Source organism: Egretta garzetta, unplaced genomic scaffold, assembly GCF_000687185.1.
Source record: "Egretta garzetta isolate BGI_Z169 unplaced genomic scaffold, ASM68718v1 scaffold25, whole genome shotgun sequence".
In the NCBI taxonomy this organism is placed as follows: domain Eukaryota; kingdom Metazoa; phylum Chordata; class Aves; order Pelecaniformes; family Ardeidae; genus Egretta; species Egretta garzetta.
This window is the reverse complement of record NW_009259800.1, coordinates 262,605-277,019: the sequence shown is the minus strand read 5'-3', so window position 1 is coordinate 277,019 and position 14,415 is coordinate 262,605. Positions and strand designations below refer to the sequence as shown.

At 37.5% G+C, this 14,415-nt stretch overlaps 1 protein-coding gene across 5 annotated transcripts in view; it reads left to right on the top strand.

Moving 5' to 3' along the window:
* Positions 1-14,415, top strand: part of RIMBP2 (RIMS binding protein 2) — a 55,272-nt gene that overhangs the window by 28,189 nt on the left and 12,668 nt on the right. For 4 of the 5 annotated variants that reach the window (XM_035895370.1, XM_009639834.2, XM_035895371.1 and 1 more), the window contains 3 exons: positions 695-844; positions 3,428-3,586; positions 8,825-8,942. In XM_035895370.1, coding sequence (XP_035751263.1) covers positions 695-844; positions 3,428-3,586; positions 8,825-8,942 — 427 coding nt within the window. Of the gene's footprint in view, positions 1-694; positions 845-3,427; positions 3,587-6,398; positions 7,131-8,824; positions 8,943-14,415 lie in introns of all 5 variants that reach the window. The other variant, XM_035895369.1, reaches the window with a different exon arrangement.

Genomic DNA, 14,415 nt, shown 5'->3' with positions numbered 1-14,415 from the left:
TTTGAAAATTGCTGACATAACATATGCTCTGAACCATGTTTAATTACATTAATTTTAGTGATGCTTGAAAGGTTTCGTTCAGGGATCTGGACAGAAGTTTACAGATGGATTCACTCTAAATTAAATCAAAATCTGCCAATTATATTTGTTATATTTAGTCCTTAGTAGTAGAAATTTTTCCCTTGTAGTAGGCTCCTGTAGAAGAAGTTGTGTCTTCTCCCTGCCCTTCATCCAGCCTGTTAGATGACTGATGGTTATTGTCATGAAAGTAAGCAGCAGGATTAAGTAGCTGAGGGTAAGAGTCACCTCAGAGCAGAGGGAGACCATGAAGTCTCAGACTGCTTTTTTGTACTGAGGTCAAAAATGCTATAGTGGCTAGGTCTTCTGCTAACCCTCTGCCAAGGGGAAATCAGTGTCTTCATTAGCAGCCTCTGACTGTAGGATACTGAGAATTTTGATGTAAGTGGTGCCAGGAGGAAAGCATATAATTCTTTATGAGCAAGAGTAACATGACAAGGAAAAAATTCTCAAAAACTCCTAAAAGTTTACAGTCAGGGGAAACTAACATTTCTTTAAACCATGCATATATTTAAATATTGTGTACTTAAGTCCTTTCATCTTTTATTTGCCATTTCTTCCATTAGATGCAGGAATAAGTCTGCTTCAAAATTTTCCATTTTTGTTGCTTTGCTAGATGGAGAGGAGGAGTGTTTTTAGTGAAAGCAGTAATGCAGCCCAGTATGCTAACTCAGATGATGAGGAAGATGGCTATGATTCTCCTAATGTCAAAAGAAGAGGGGCTTCAGTTGATGATTTCCTGAAAGGGTCTGAACTTGGAAAGCAAGTAAGTAGCTTGGTCTTGTCTTTGTGTTGGGTGTCTGACATGAAACAAGTATTTCATGAAGCTCAGCAGGCTGTCCAGGTCACCATCTGATTATCGTAGGTGGTTGGTAAACTACAGGCAGGCAGCTAAATTGTGGGGAGGTAGGTGAATGTCCTGTTGCTGGGGCATAAGACTGTCTAATGGGAACTGAATGCCTGGCACCACGCATCTGTAGATCATCTTTGTGTTGGGTGTCTGACATGAAACAAGTATTTCATGAAGCTCAGCAGGCTGTCCAGGTCACCATCTGATTATCGTAGGTGGTTGGTAAACTACAGGCAGGCAGCTAAATTGTGGGGAGGTAGGTGAATGTCCTGTTGCTGGGGCATAAGACTGTCTAATGGGAACTGAATGCCTGGCACCATGCATCTGTAGATCGTTATCCCAAGCAACAGTCTTAAGCACTGGAAACTGAAAAAACTGAAGCTGAAAAAATTGGAATAGAAAATATAACTGGAATGTCATGTTTGGGCTCTGGGCTTTTCCTGTATGATATGTTACTACTGAATATGAAAACATGCTGTGAAAAAAGGGGAAGGGAGAAGGATTTTTGTGTTCCATAAAAGCAATAACCTACAATCCTAATTAGCAGAAAACCAATGCTGTATACACTTGGCACGCTGAATAGAAAGATGTTGCCAGAAGAATTTTGCACATCTGCGCAGCTTTAAGTCTGATTCCATTGAAAACAAATATAAAGTAATTTATTACATTACTTTCAAGAGAGATGTAGATTCTAGCAAAAAGGTATTTTCTTATGTCTTGGCATGCTTGAATAGTCTTGTTAGCCAAACATCTGACCTCACAAGTTGAAGGGTCCAAGCAACAGCATTCCTTCTTGTACCAGTTCTGAGAATAACCACAAGTTTATGGAATATATGGCCATAGAGGTTTCAGCGGAAATCCGCATGTGTAAATGCACCCAGTTATTGAACATAGAGTATGCATGCCCTGTTACATTCAGAGTTAATTGATTGCAAGCAGAATTACGTAATTACTGCTTATATAATATCTCCTAGTTACATTTTATACCTCAATTAATGTAGTGTTTGAATTAGAAGATTTGTTTAAATAATCGAGTGGCTGTTTAGCAAGACATTCCTGTTATTAGAACCACAACAGATAAACTTGGAGACAGTTTGCTAGGTCTCTCTAGCCTGATTGCCCAAGCAATCAGGGCTCTATTCCAGCCATACTGGCCTTTGATAATCGACAAGGCATTGTGCACTGAGTTGGACAAGTTTTGTAGCACTGTGCCAGTGCACCCCCCAAGTCGGTTTGACACAGCTGAGAACAGGAGTGCAGGAGTGAGTTTGTATGAAAAACAAGACCAAGATTCTTCTGGAGTGGAACTGATGAAATAATAAAATTTAGTATAAGAGCCACATAGTTTAGATGTGAAAAATGAGGCATTGGAATATAGTCTGATCTTCTAACTTCAAAAAGAATACAAAACCACTGTGAAACTGCAGTAGCTTTTTTTCTAAGATGATCCTAATATAATGTATCTGAAGGATCCATAAACTTTTATATGCTTGGCAACGAGAATTACTACTAAAAGCTTCACCCTACAATCTTTTTAAATCCAGAACAAAGAATTAAAAGACAAGAAATTGTCTCTTGTATTTGGAGCAATTTCTTATTGTAGAGATTTTCTTCTCATTGCTGGGATTGATTGGTATCAGCGTGTTACATAGCTATGGGAATTGATCTGGTACCACAGAAAATATTTCTTTATTAGTATTGGTGGTGGAAGGAATGCAGTAATTTCTAGTGTTCTAGTACTTCTGAAATACTTGCTTCTTCAAATATTCTACTACAATCTGACAGTCAGATGACTCCATTTGAAAATTTGTCCTTGGAAATACAGTTAGTTTCGTTTATGATCTGATTTGTTGGATCAGAGGCCAGTCCTATTTAACATTAGAAATTCGGTAGAACATACCTTTTCCTCCTTATCTTCCAACTAATTGGAAACTTATAGGAACTTGAAATATTGAGACTAATTTTAAAATACAATGTTTTAGCCAGTCTATTCCCAGAATGTTTAAGAGAATGAAAGCTTCAAATTCCATCAGCTAGCTATATCTTACAATGATGGTAACATCCTGCAAGAATTAAATGCTTATCACTTTTAAATTACAATGTGATGTACCAAACAGCTGTGAAGAACAGATGATATGTGAATTATCCTAGGGCTTTTACAATTTGGTCAGCAAGTCCACTGATGCATGAAGGACCTCTCTAAATCAAGAGAATTTAATCAAGACTAAAACTAGATTTGGTGCTGTGAATGCAGACATCCTTTTTTGTATCACCTATGGGATTAAGATTGGATTTCTTGAACTGGGACCATAAATGGGCAAAAAAAAATTATACACAATCTCTCCACTAGAACAGAGCAGCAAGCTGCATGATGTAATTTATATGTGATTGTTAGTGTGATACTCAAACCCAGGAAATGCCTTTGTACTCATTGGTGTCATACAAGGATTTTCACCTTTACAGTCAGTTAAGATTTTTTTCTCTCACTCTGTCAATTAGCCTCACTATTGCCATGGTGAAGAGTACCATACAGAGAGCAGCAGAGGTTCTGACTTGTCTGACATTATGGAAGAAGATGAGGAAGAGCTGTACTCTGAAATGCAGCTGGAGGATGGAGGAAGGCGACGAGTCAGTGTGACTTCACACAATGCACTTAAGGTAAGTGTGACTGCAGAGAAACCTTAGGAGTGCCTCCTTATTTTGATTCTTCCTTCAAAGCGTTTCTTTTAGTCAATTATGGATTTTGTAGACCATTGGAACTCACACTGTTGTATAGACCTAGAACTGGGGTGAACCTTGTTTATGACATCAAGGCCACTGTAATACATTTATTACTTTTTTTTTTGCATTATTTGATAGATAATCTTTTAATTAATTTACTATTTTCCAGTGTTAGTCCCATCTCTTCCACAGGCTTTAAAGCATGCTTGTAAGAAAGGTAGTTGGGTCAGCTTTGTTTGACAAATGCATTGTCAGAAATCCTCGTGCTCTGATTATGGATTATAGGAAATACCTATCAGAAATATTGCTTTAACACTACACAGGAATATTCATCATGAAAGACAACTTTAGTATAATAGTTAAAGCATATGTAGGATGTTGAACCTACCCAATACAGAATATATATTTCCCATAGTGGTTTTGTACATTTAAATTGTATTTGCTTTTTCTGCTTCTAGCAATTACTAGAAAAATTTAAGTTTTCTTAGAAAGTTGGATAACTTGAATAATAAGGAAACCCACAGGTTGATTTTTCTTCCAATATGCTGTTATTAAACTAAAACCAAGTACTATTTTCTCATACATGCAAGAATTTTGACCATTCTTGTAATTGCTTTCATGTACTATAAATTCAGTTCTTTTATTCTGATACTATCTGGAATGAGACAGGTACTTTTTCAAAAGAAAATATAAACAGTGTTTCTATTATTCTGCTAACATAAAGGTTAAAAATGAAATCCTTCTGCATGCTGCTTCTGTCCCTTTCCTCTGGGAAAAAGTGAATTATCCATAGACTGTTCTTGTTATTTATGCATCAGAAAGCATATTTACTTCTTGGTTTTAAATTAGTTTTGCCAATGTTGATATTTAAAAAGAAAGGTCCAGATCCTTAATTGGTATAGTAAATCATTTTAGACCTGTTAAAGCCTGCAGGTATACTTGTTTTGATGTAGTAGTGTATGTGAAGGGTACATCTGGATGACTCATTCTGCAGAAGTGGAATTCAGTATGTGAGTACTTCCTGGGGAAGGACTCATGGATGTCTGAGTTTCTTTTGGAGAATACGGCCCACCATGCTGCTAAGTTTTCTGGTATAAAATGCAAGTCAGATTCTGGTCCCAATAATTTCCATCTCTTTCACTAGATCAAATTTCACTTTGCAACATCAGTAACTAACAAAAAAAAGGAAAGCATGTTTACTGAATTTTCCATAATGTAATCAGATTCCTGTTCCTCTTGTATCTGAGAGTATGCCAACCATGCCCTTGGAGCTGTAATTGAGTACTCTCTCCCAAGTTAATAGATGCCCCCAAGTAACAAGAAAACATTTTGCATGCAGATACATATTTGCTTCATTGGGAGATAATTATTCCCTCCAGTGGTTCCCTAAAAGACAGGCTGCCATGGGTGATCAAGGGAAGATTCAACTCACTTACCTGATCTGAGCATTGTAAAATGTGGGATATTTGAGCTCCAGTCAAAACTATCCTTGTTCATATTTATTGACTTTTTTCCACTTTTATGGCAGTTTGTCTCAAAAGTTTCACAAGTGTGATACGCATTTTAAAAATGAATGAAAAAAGTGAAACATACATAGTCATAAAGTAACTTAGAATGTTCCTAATGCCTGAAAGGGGAAGACATCCAAAACCCAGTTAATGTGGTCAGAGAGAAAGGAATTGTTTGAACTCTCCAAGATGATCCTGTCGTTATTATGCGTGCTGTTGTGTCCAGAGACCTACCCGATCTGGGCATTGAGTAAAGTACAGGAGAGGTGATCTCTGTGATGTAGAATCTATAAACCATGACAATCAAAACCAACACCTCCTGCATCATTATTCTCTTGTCTCTTCTCAGAATCCAACAAAGATACTGCGTAGGATTCTTCTGTCACATCAACCTGTGTTTTGTGTAAATGTAATAGAAAAATTACAAAATGTATCGATCATGTTCAGAATGCTTATTTTATCCAGGCTAGAATAGTTTTTAACTACATTTGGTATAGAGACTTTTACCTACTTCTGCTAATAGGCTGATTTTCAAATATTGGTTTTATCAAGCAGATACGAGATTATGATGAGATTTGATGACAGTGCAGACCAAGTGACATCAGAGAGCAACCTGCTTCTCCGGGTTCTTTCTGTGGAAGCCAAGCTTTAAAAATGGTGCAGGTTTTTTCTGCAATTTTACAAAGGAGCTCCTTTAATGATATCTGCACAATAGCTCTCCTCTGGCAGGAGATTTAGGAGAATTTGCTACTCATACAGGATGCTTTAACAGATGCGAAGCAAGAAAGCCTGTTAGAACAGAATTTTCATTCTCAGATATGTGTTCTGGTTACAAAGAAAAATTAAATAGCAATTTGGAATGGGGCAAGGAACATACTAAGCATTAGTGCTGTGTTTTAATGCCATTCTCATTCACCATGCTGGAACCTGTATGCAGCTTTTATTGCTTTGTTTTAAATGCATGGGTTTATTCTTGTTAAGAGCATCACTCAGTTGTTTGTACTGACCTCTCATGTTGTATCTGACACCCAGCGACTTCTTAATCATGTCTTTATTTTTGACAGATTCTCATTCAAAGTGTGACATCCTTTTCACTAAATAAGCTGCATGTCTTATGTTTGCCATTGCTCTAAAACTAATTCTGTCTTTATTTTTCTTTTCTTTTCCCTTTTCCCTCCCATTTTATTTTTGTCACACACTATTTGTTCCCTGTCTGATTTTTAACATTACATAATCTTAAGGAGTGCGATAAGAATAAGACCACTGAAGCCACTTTTTTGGAACAGCCTGACTTTTCACAACAGATACATCACAGTAAAAAGCTTTTCAGTATTCCAGAAGTAGCTGAAGAGGATGGTGAATACCCTGAACTGCTGTACAAGCAGGGTTTAGGTATGCCCTATAAAAAGAATCCCACAATAGCTAGAGACTCTAGAGCACCTAGGCCCTACAATCAAGACCAGCAGCACAACTTCTGGTACCCAGCCAAGCACAGAATTTCAGGCATGGAGGATTTTGCAGCAGACGACAAAGGATGTAAATATAGCCGATCCTTATCGAGGAGCCCAGACAGTGGACTAGACTGTGGAAGTGAAGAAGAAGAATCTCGTTTTAATTTCAGATATGCTTGCGATTCAGTTTCTGCCAACGTTGCATCTAACTGTTGTGCAGAGACTGCTAACTGTTCCTGCAGGAAAGGCATGAGGCCATTGCTTGCTCGCAGGAAAACTTTAACCAGACAAACCAGCATCGAAGAAGATTTTGGTGACCTGGGTCCTTCCTTTATAGAGCCCAGGAGTGAACAGGTCAAGCCCAGTTATGAGAAAAAGTATGAGACTCAGAAATGTAATAGAACAGATAATTTGTCTAATGAAGATGTTCAGGGAGGCTGGAAGACCGACTTAAAAATGGCTGACTCTAGGGCAGCTGGTCTACTTGCAAAGCCATCCCACAGAGATGCAGAAGACTCTCTGGTGTGTGAAATAAATCTTCCTTCTAACATCTGCTTGCCAAATCAGTCTATTTTCTTTCTTTTGTTCTTTTTTTTTCTTTGTCTTTTTTTTCTGACTTCATTTTTAGAGTCCATCCTTTGGACTTATCTGCTACATTTTTCCCCTTTTCTTTTTTCCTCTCCATTCATTTTTGTTTATTATTCTGCATTTTCCTTTACAGTCCTCTTTTGTGTCATGCTGAAATCAGTTTAATTTGCTTTACAATGATTTTCCCACAGAACAAATTACAATAATGGCTGCTTTTATTAAAGGACAACTGAATCTAAATTTTAATTAAGGGTTAGCTGAACTATAATTTTTCCAAAAGATTGTTTTTCTTTATTTTGCCCATCTAAATGTTGCTTTAAAAAAAAAAGCTGCATTTTAACTGGAAAAATATTTCATCATTCATTCAATTTTTTTTTAATGTCAAGGAATTAATTTCATCATGTTGTTTTTATTCACCTCATTCCCAGAATTTTCAGGGTATGGTCTTCATCATGAACCATCTCCGGACAAGAATCAAGATTCTCCCCCTGTGTGACAGTGACCCGGATTTATGGAGTCACGAGTTTCATCATATTTCCATTTTCTACTTTATCTCTGCACTGTCACTACTTTGCCTTCCTTTTTAGACCATCTCTTCTTGCCTTTGAAGTTGCAGACTGCATCTCTGCATGAGAATGCAGGCAAACAGCTTCTTCCAAAGGGAAAGGCCAGGGTCATTCCATATCTTTCAAGGATGTCTCTGCGTGATCTTGCCTGTTTGCATTTCTGTCCGTTAATCTATAGCAGAGTCTCCACGCCTTGATAGATGCATCTGTAGGCTTCCCTGCTCCCTAAAGACCGAAGTGAGTTCTTTACCCTCTCAGTCTGCAACAGTCCAGAGTGGAAACCTCAAAACTAATGTGTTTCACATAAGAGTAGAAACCAGCTGCCTGCTCTTCTAGCCTAGCAGTTTGTGCTGAAATGATCCCTTAAAAATTTCTCCCATTAAAATTGGTGCCCTGGCTGTATGAATCTCAATGACTGCATGATAAACTCTGGAGAGCATTAAAATAGTACCATTTAGTTATTAAAATAGCAACATTTTGTGCAAGGGTAGTGAACATAAAGAAACATCTGTGATGTGAGGTTAAGTGTGTCTACATTCCCTTCTACATGTTTCAGTGTCCTTTAAAAGGCTTTTATAACCAAAGGCCATTACAGAAAAGCAGTGCGCTCAAAGACAGAAGGATGTACGCTTGTTCACGTGCTGCAGACTGGACAAAGCTGTATAGCTGAATACAAAAAGGGCTTGCCTTGTCAGTGCAGTCTAATCTCCACAGCTCTCGTGACTGGTTGTACTACTCTTCAGCAGATTATAACATCATTTTAGCAGCAACAACAAAGGCAAAAGAATATTTCAAAAATTATTCTTTTCTTTTCTTTTTGTTCTAATGTGTGACTGCTGGTTACAAAACTCTGCCATAAATCAGGGAACCATTTTTTCTTTTGCAGGTTTGCCAGGCAACAGTGTTTACTTTTCAGCTAACCTTTCAGTTAAAAACTAAGTTTAGTTGCCTTTAGAGCTTACGCTTCCAAATGTGATTGACCTGATTAATGTCCAACCATGTAACCACGATGTTACCATGCATGTAACTTACAAACCTGTTTTTTCTGTTGTTGTTTTTTAGCTTTTAGGTAATCCATCATCTGCAGGACGGCCTGAAAGGGCGGAGCATGCAGGGCGAAGGTCCTCTCATGGCAGTGCAGTGCCACAAAGGTCTCGACCAATGTTGGTCCCTTCCATTGGTTAGTTGGACAGATTGGTGCATTTCTGTTCTTTGCAGCCTAAGAATTGGGAAGGCGGTCCTTAAAAAAGAAAAAACAGACACTTGCCTTGAACCATGGTTACTCTTAGTTTAAATGGGATGAAATGGAACTAAGACCATCTCCATCTAAATACTGGGATCTCACAGGGACTGAATCAGTAGTCATTGACATCACTGGGAGTCTTTCCATTTAATTTAGTGGGTGTTGGAGCTTTTTGAAGCTTGGTTAAGCTTAGATACTGTCAGATCTTACCTAAGAAGAAATTATAATGCAGGCAGGCTACTATATGGTCAGTAAAATAAATGTACCCATTCAGCCATCCATTCAGCCATCCATCTTTCCATTCATCAACCATCATTTTGCATTTACTTTCCATTTTCTTGACTACTTTTTGGAATTTATCAGGAAAAATGGGAGCTGTTAAATATAACAAGTTAGTAGAACTTGCATATATTTACTAGATTTGATATTTCTTACAGAATCATTCCTATTCTGGTTTACTTATGACTTAAACTGGTGTACACCAGAAAATCCAAAAAGTAGTGCAGAAAAGATAATGGAATCAAGACACTATGGACAAATACATATCTGTTAAAACTTGCACTCTATACTGACAAATAAGAAACATTCACACTGAAAATCTGGAAACACGTGCAAAGCAAATGCAGCAATGCAAAGCAAATGTGAACTCCCCACGAAGATGTAAAGTCAGTCCAGTTCCTGTCCCTAACCTGGACTTTAATTTGTGAATGCTGTAGGCATCATCGGGAGGTGAAGGAAGCAGTGTCAGGTAATTCTCACCTGACATTTGTGTGAATAAGAGACACCAGAAATGGCGATTATCAGAAAGGAGGAGATTGATCATTAAGGAATGCTTTTATTTTCAAATATAAAATATTTTCCCTTTTCATAGAATCACACTAAAATGCCTGTACTGAAAATTAAAACCAAAATCCCCCTAGTGGGCACAGTTATTTTGATACCTAGTATACAGTAGTTATTATTATTGAAACCATAGACCAGAAAACACACACAGCTGTAATGTGTGAGACTTCCTTAGTATCTTCAATATAGCATGGCTGCTCAGAGGCCTGATTCTCATCCCACATCCTGGTGTCAGCCGGGATAATCTTCACAGATGTCAATGGAATTACACTGGTATGAAAATGGTATGGGGGAGAATCAGCTCCAGGGAGGCTCTTGGGCTTCTATTGACAGGTTATTGTTAGCTGAACCAAATAGCTTTTGGATGATGGTGTGAAGACTGTTCGATTTTTAGGTCCTTTTTCTTTTTCTTTGAAAGCAGCCTTTCTGGTTTATGTTTGGACTACTTAAAACAAGCTTTGTATCTAAGTTCTTTCTTTTATGTTATCAGCTAATACTTTTTTTATTAATAGCAAGAGAGTAGACAGGTTTGTTTGAATCAATCCTTTGATTCCTTTTAATTTTCATTTTAATTAAAAAATAAGGGATGTGATTAAAGTTATCAGAGCTCACTTTCTGTCAACAAAGTTAGGACACAGAAACTGCTAAGTAATGACATTGCTGTTTAGTAGTTCAGTAGTAACAGCTTAGGAATCAGATATGGAAATCAATTTCTGGTAGTCAATCTGTGCTCAAACAGATAATTAAATAGAAAATAAAACCTCAGATTTTATTTTTTTCAGTGTAACTTAAAGAATGAATTTGTGTATTTTGTATTATGTACAATCCACAAATGTTCTTTGGGGGAGTTCCATTAAGAATAAACTACAGTATTGTCTAATGCTGGTAACAAGCAAACAACAAGCATTATGCACAGTATCTAACAAAAAAAAAGATTTTCTGTGAAGCTGTTGAAAGGCCTTATGTGATTTAGAGTTCAAGAGTCCTAGTTTCTGACTAAAAGACTAGTGATTTGAATTGCTGAAAGATATGTATGCAATATTTCTTGCTTTCAGCATCATACTGTAATAAATCACTTTGAGGATAAGTGAAGCAAATATAAACACTTGATAAAACTCTGCACACAAGTTCCTTCCTGTAAGCCTGCTGGGAAAAAAAAAGTCTAGAAGCTATGAAATGTATGAAGAGTTCAGGTAAATGAAATGTGGTAAAATCAGGGCATCCAAAAGCACAGAGTAGAGCATAGTATAAACTTGAACCCACTGCTCCAAACTCCCACTGACAGAGGAAGTTTCCCATGAATAAGGGGTTGGTTTTTGAAGAAGGAAGTTATTATAATGACACAACCATAATATGTAGTTCCACAAAGTGAAAAGCAGAGTAAAATAAAAGGAATGAAGAAAGTAAATACAATTGAGCTAAAGTTTAGACTGCTTAAAAACATGAAACTCTTGTTGGCCTCAGCATATAGCTCAAAAATGTGGATTCCAAATTTCTTGGCAGCAGCTTATTCCCCTACATGTATGCTTGGAGTTTTTACTGAGTTATTCAGCTAACAGGTCACTTTAGTGATGGAAAGGTCTTAACGCAGCTCTGGGAGGTTAAATTGGTGGGAAAGACCCTCAAAATCGTAATGTTCTTAGGATTCCAATGATAAAACCTTTCTCCAAATGTTCCAGAATTTAAATTCTTTAAGGTGTTATCTCCATTAATCTATAAATACTTTGGATAATTATCTTCTTGCAGGTAGGATTTAAGTAAATTAATTAATTTTTGTTTTTAGGTTGATACTTTAGAAGGTGAAACACAGTTTACAGTGCTCTTGACCTTGCAGATCTGGCAGGTAGGATTGTTTAAACCTCGTAATAAAAGATGATTCCTATCCAAAGATCTAACAAACAATTTTTTCACTGTATGAATTTTAAAAAAGCACAAAATTCAGATGCTTTAAAAAAAAAAAAAAAAAGGAGGTACACATTTCTGTGATTCCCCTGCTGAAGAAAGATTTCTAGAGGCTGAGACATCCGGCAAAGGTTATGCAGTGTTTAGCCTTCCTACTATGTGCCAGTCAGAAAAAAAAAGGTAGGCAAAGCCTGCCCTCAGGAGCCTCCGCAAAGGCAACTCTACAATATGTTTTAATAGATCATTCCCTTTTTCTCCATAGAAATTACAATGGACAGTAACAGTGAAGGCGGTCGGTCTCGGTCAGGTAGTGAGGGAAATATTTCACCTGTAAAAGAAGAAGCTTATTATCGCAGCATTGGTGGACACAAGAAATGGCCTCAGCAGCGTACCATGGCCTCTGAATATAGATACGGTATGCCGAACATTATTCATCCTTTATGACAGACACATTTTAGAGCTGCGTGTTAACAAGTGCGGTTTCTGTATGACATCATTGCATGCAATGCAGAATGCCAGGGGAACTAGCTCTTAAGTCCTGTCTGCTCTCAGGTAAGTTTCTCCAGCTCAGCTGTAAGGGACAAACAGCCCTGAGTCCTCTGTCCTGAAACTGCTGTGCAGCCACCTTTCCATACTCGACTGAGTCCAAGCACACTGCATTGCATGAACCTCTGTGAAGCTATGCTGCTACTAATGCTAGTCAGTATTTACTGTATACACCTGAACAACCATTCATCAAAATGACCACATTGCCACTTGAGTCATATCGATTGGACAGGGACCAACAGTGCCTGGTATATCACAACCCAACATCCTAGAGTAGGAAGCAGTTACCAAATGTTACTCTGATTTATGGCTCGGGCTAAACAAAGATTCGGGGTCTTTTCAATGACCACAGAGGACTTTGGCTGTGTCACTTGGTGAAGACAAAAATTATTCATATTTTCAGGAATAGTTACATCATAATGACAAACTTATATTACATGAGTAAGGCAATTATACCCACTACTGATAGTATTTGTTGCTTCATCAACACAGAAATCATTACATGATCAACAACTCAGTTTTCATAGTTCATAACACAGTAAATTGAAGTGTCTAAGACCTAACCCATAAAAGCAGCCCAGGCCAAGTATAGAGCTAAGAAACACATTAGGGTTTTGTTGATGTCTGAAATGAAACAAAAGGGGCCCTGAAAGTTGAGGTAAATCATAATTTAATATCGTGTTTCAAAGCAAACATGTCTGGCTGACTTACAACCAGATCATCAGCTTGTGTATATCGGTGTATATCTAGTGAATTCAATCCAACTGTGGTTGCAGCTATGCATCAGTTGGGAATCTGGCTGGCTGCGTCCAGAGACAAAGATTTTACATACACAATTACGTGTGTGTGTATATGTATGATATATGTATATACCTCTTGAAAGAGTAAGATAAGTTGCTAATGAGTTAATCAAGAGATCGTTTGCTTTCTGGTTCACGGAAGCAAACATGACTATTCTGATTCAGATTGTTACAGGCCAGTGCTTTTAACAGAAATACATTTGGCTATAATTCATGTTTGCACCTAACCCCCACTGACTGCAGTTGGAGTTGGATGCAAAAATTGATATTTTTAATTTAATAAACAAAGCATAACATCCCTTAACCCACCTGTCTTACATTGCCTGGTGGGCCTGAGTATGAACCACAGAATGGCTGCAACCTGACTGTGGGAAGAGAACAGAACAGAATCCCATCCTTTGTGTCCCATTGCTTTCTGTCCCACATGTGCCCTTCTCCCACACTTCCTTTCTGTGCTTTGTGCCTGCCTAAAGCTTCTTGGCTGGAATTTTTCCCTGCCCTTTTGCTGTTCTGCATTCTTCCCTATTCACATTCTTTCTTGCGCTCTGGACCCAAGAGTTAGTAGCTGTTCCCTTAAAGCTGTGACCCTCTTAAAATTTTTTCTGGTAGTTTAAAAATATCAAATGTTGAATAAAATGCATTTGCTACAGAAGCAAAAAGAGGAATTTAATATAAATGTTCCATACTGAATGTTCAAACTGTTACCAAAAATGCTAATTTAATTTTCAAGAGGTGATTACATTAAAAATTGTATTAATATGAAAATTGTGTGAAAAAATGTTGATATAGTTGACCTACATTTTCATCGTAATTCATAACATCATTTTCTCAATTTAGTCATTGTGAAGGATCTCTTGTAAACTGGATGATAGGTGTTGATTCAGCAAAGAACAAAAGTACGTGACTCCCACTGAAGTTAGCGGGACTTGCACAATAAGCCAAGTTTTTCAGAAGTGGATGGTGGTTTTGAGGGCTTTATTTTTGGGGACTTCAACTTCATATGCCTGGGAAGAGCCTATTTTTTGGGAAAGTGCTCTCACGTGCTCTTTCAAAACAAAATTAAGAGCCTAATTGTTAGCCATTTTGGCCTAATTTTCTAGTTCAGGTGTACTGAAGTCCATCCTTAAGTGTATTATTCAATCATGAACTAAACACATTCTCCAGGTCATTTGAAAAGTCTGAAACATATATGAGACAAAACGTCAGGTCTCATTTTTTTGTGTCCTAATTGATCTGGTATGCTGCATTGGATGGCGTTCAGTGCAGTGTTGAATGTTGCGATATTCATGGATGATCTTTCCTAACGAACTGATGGTTAA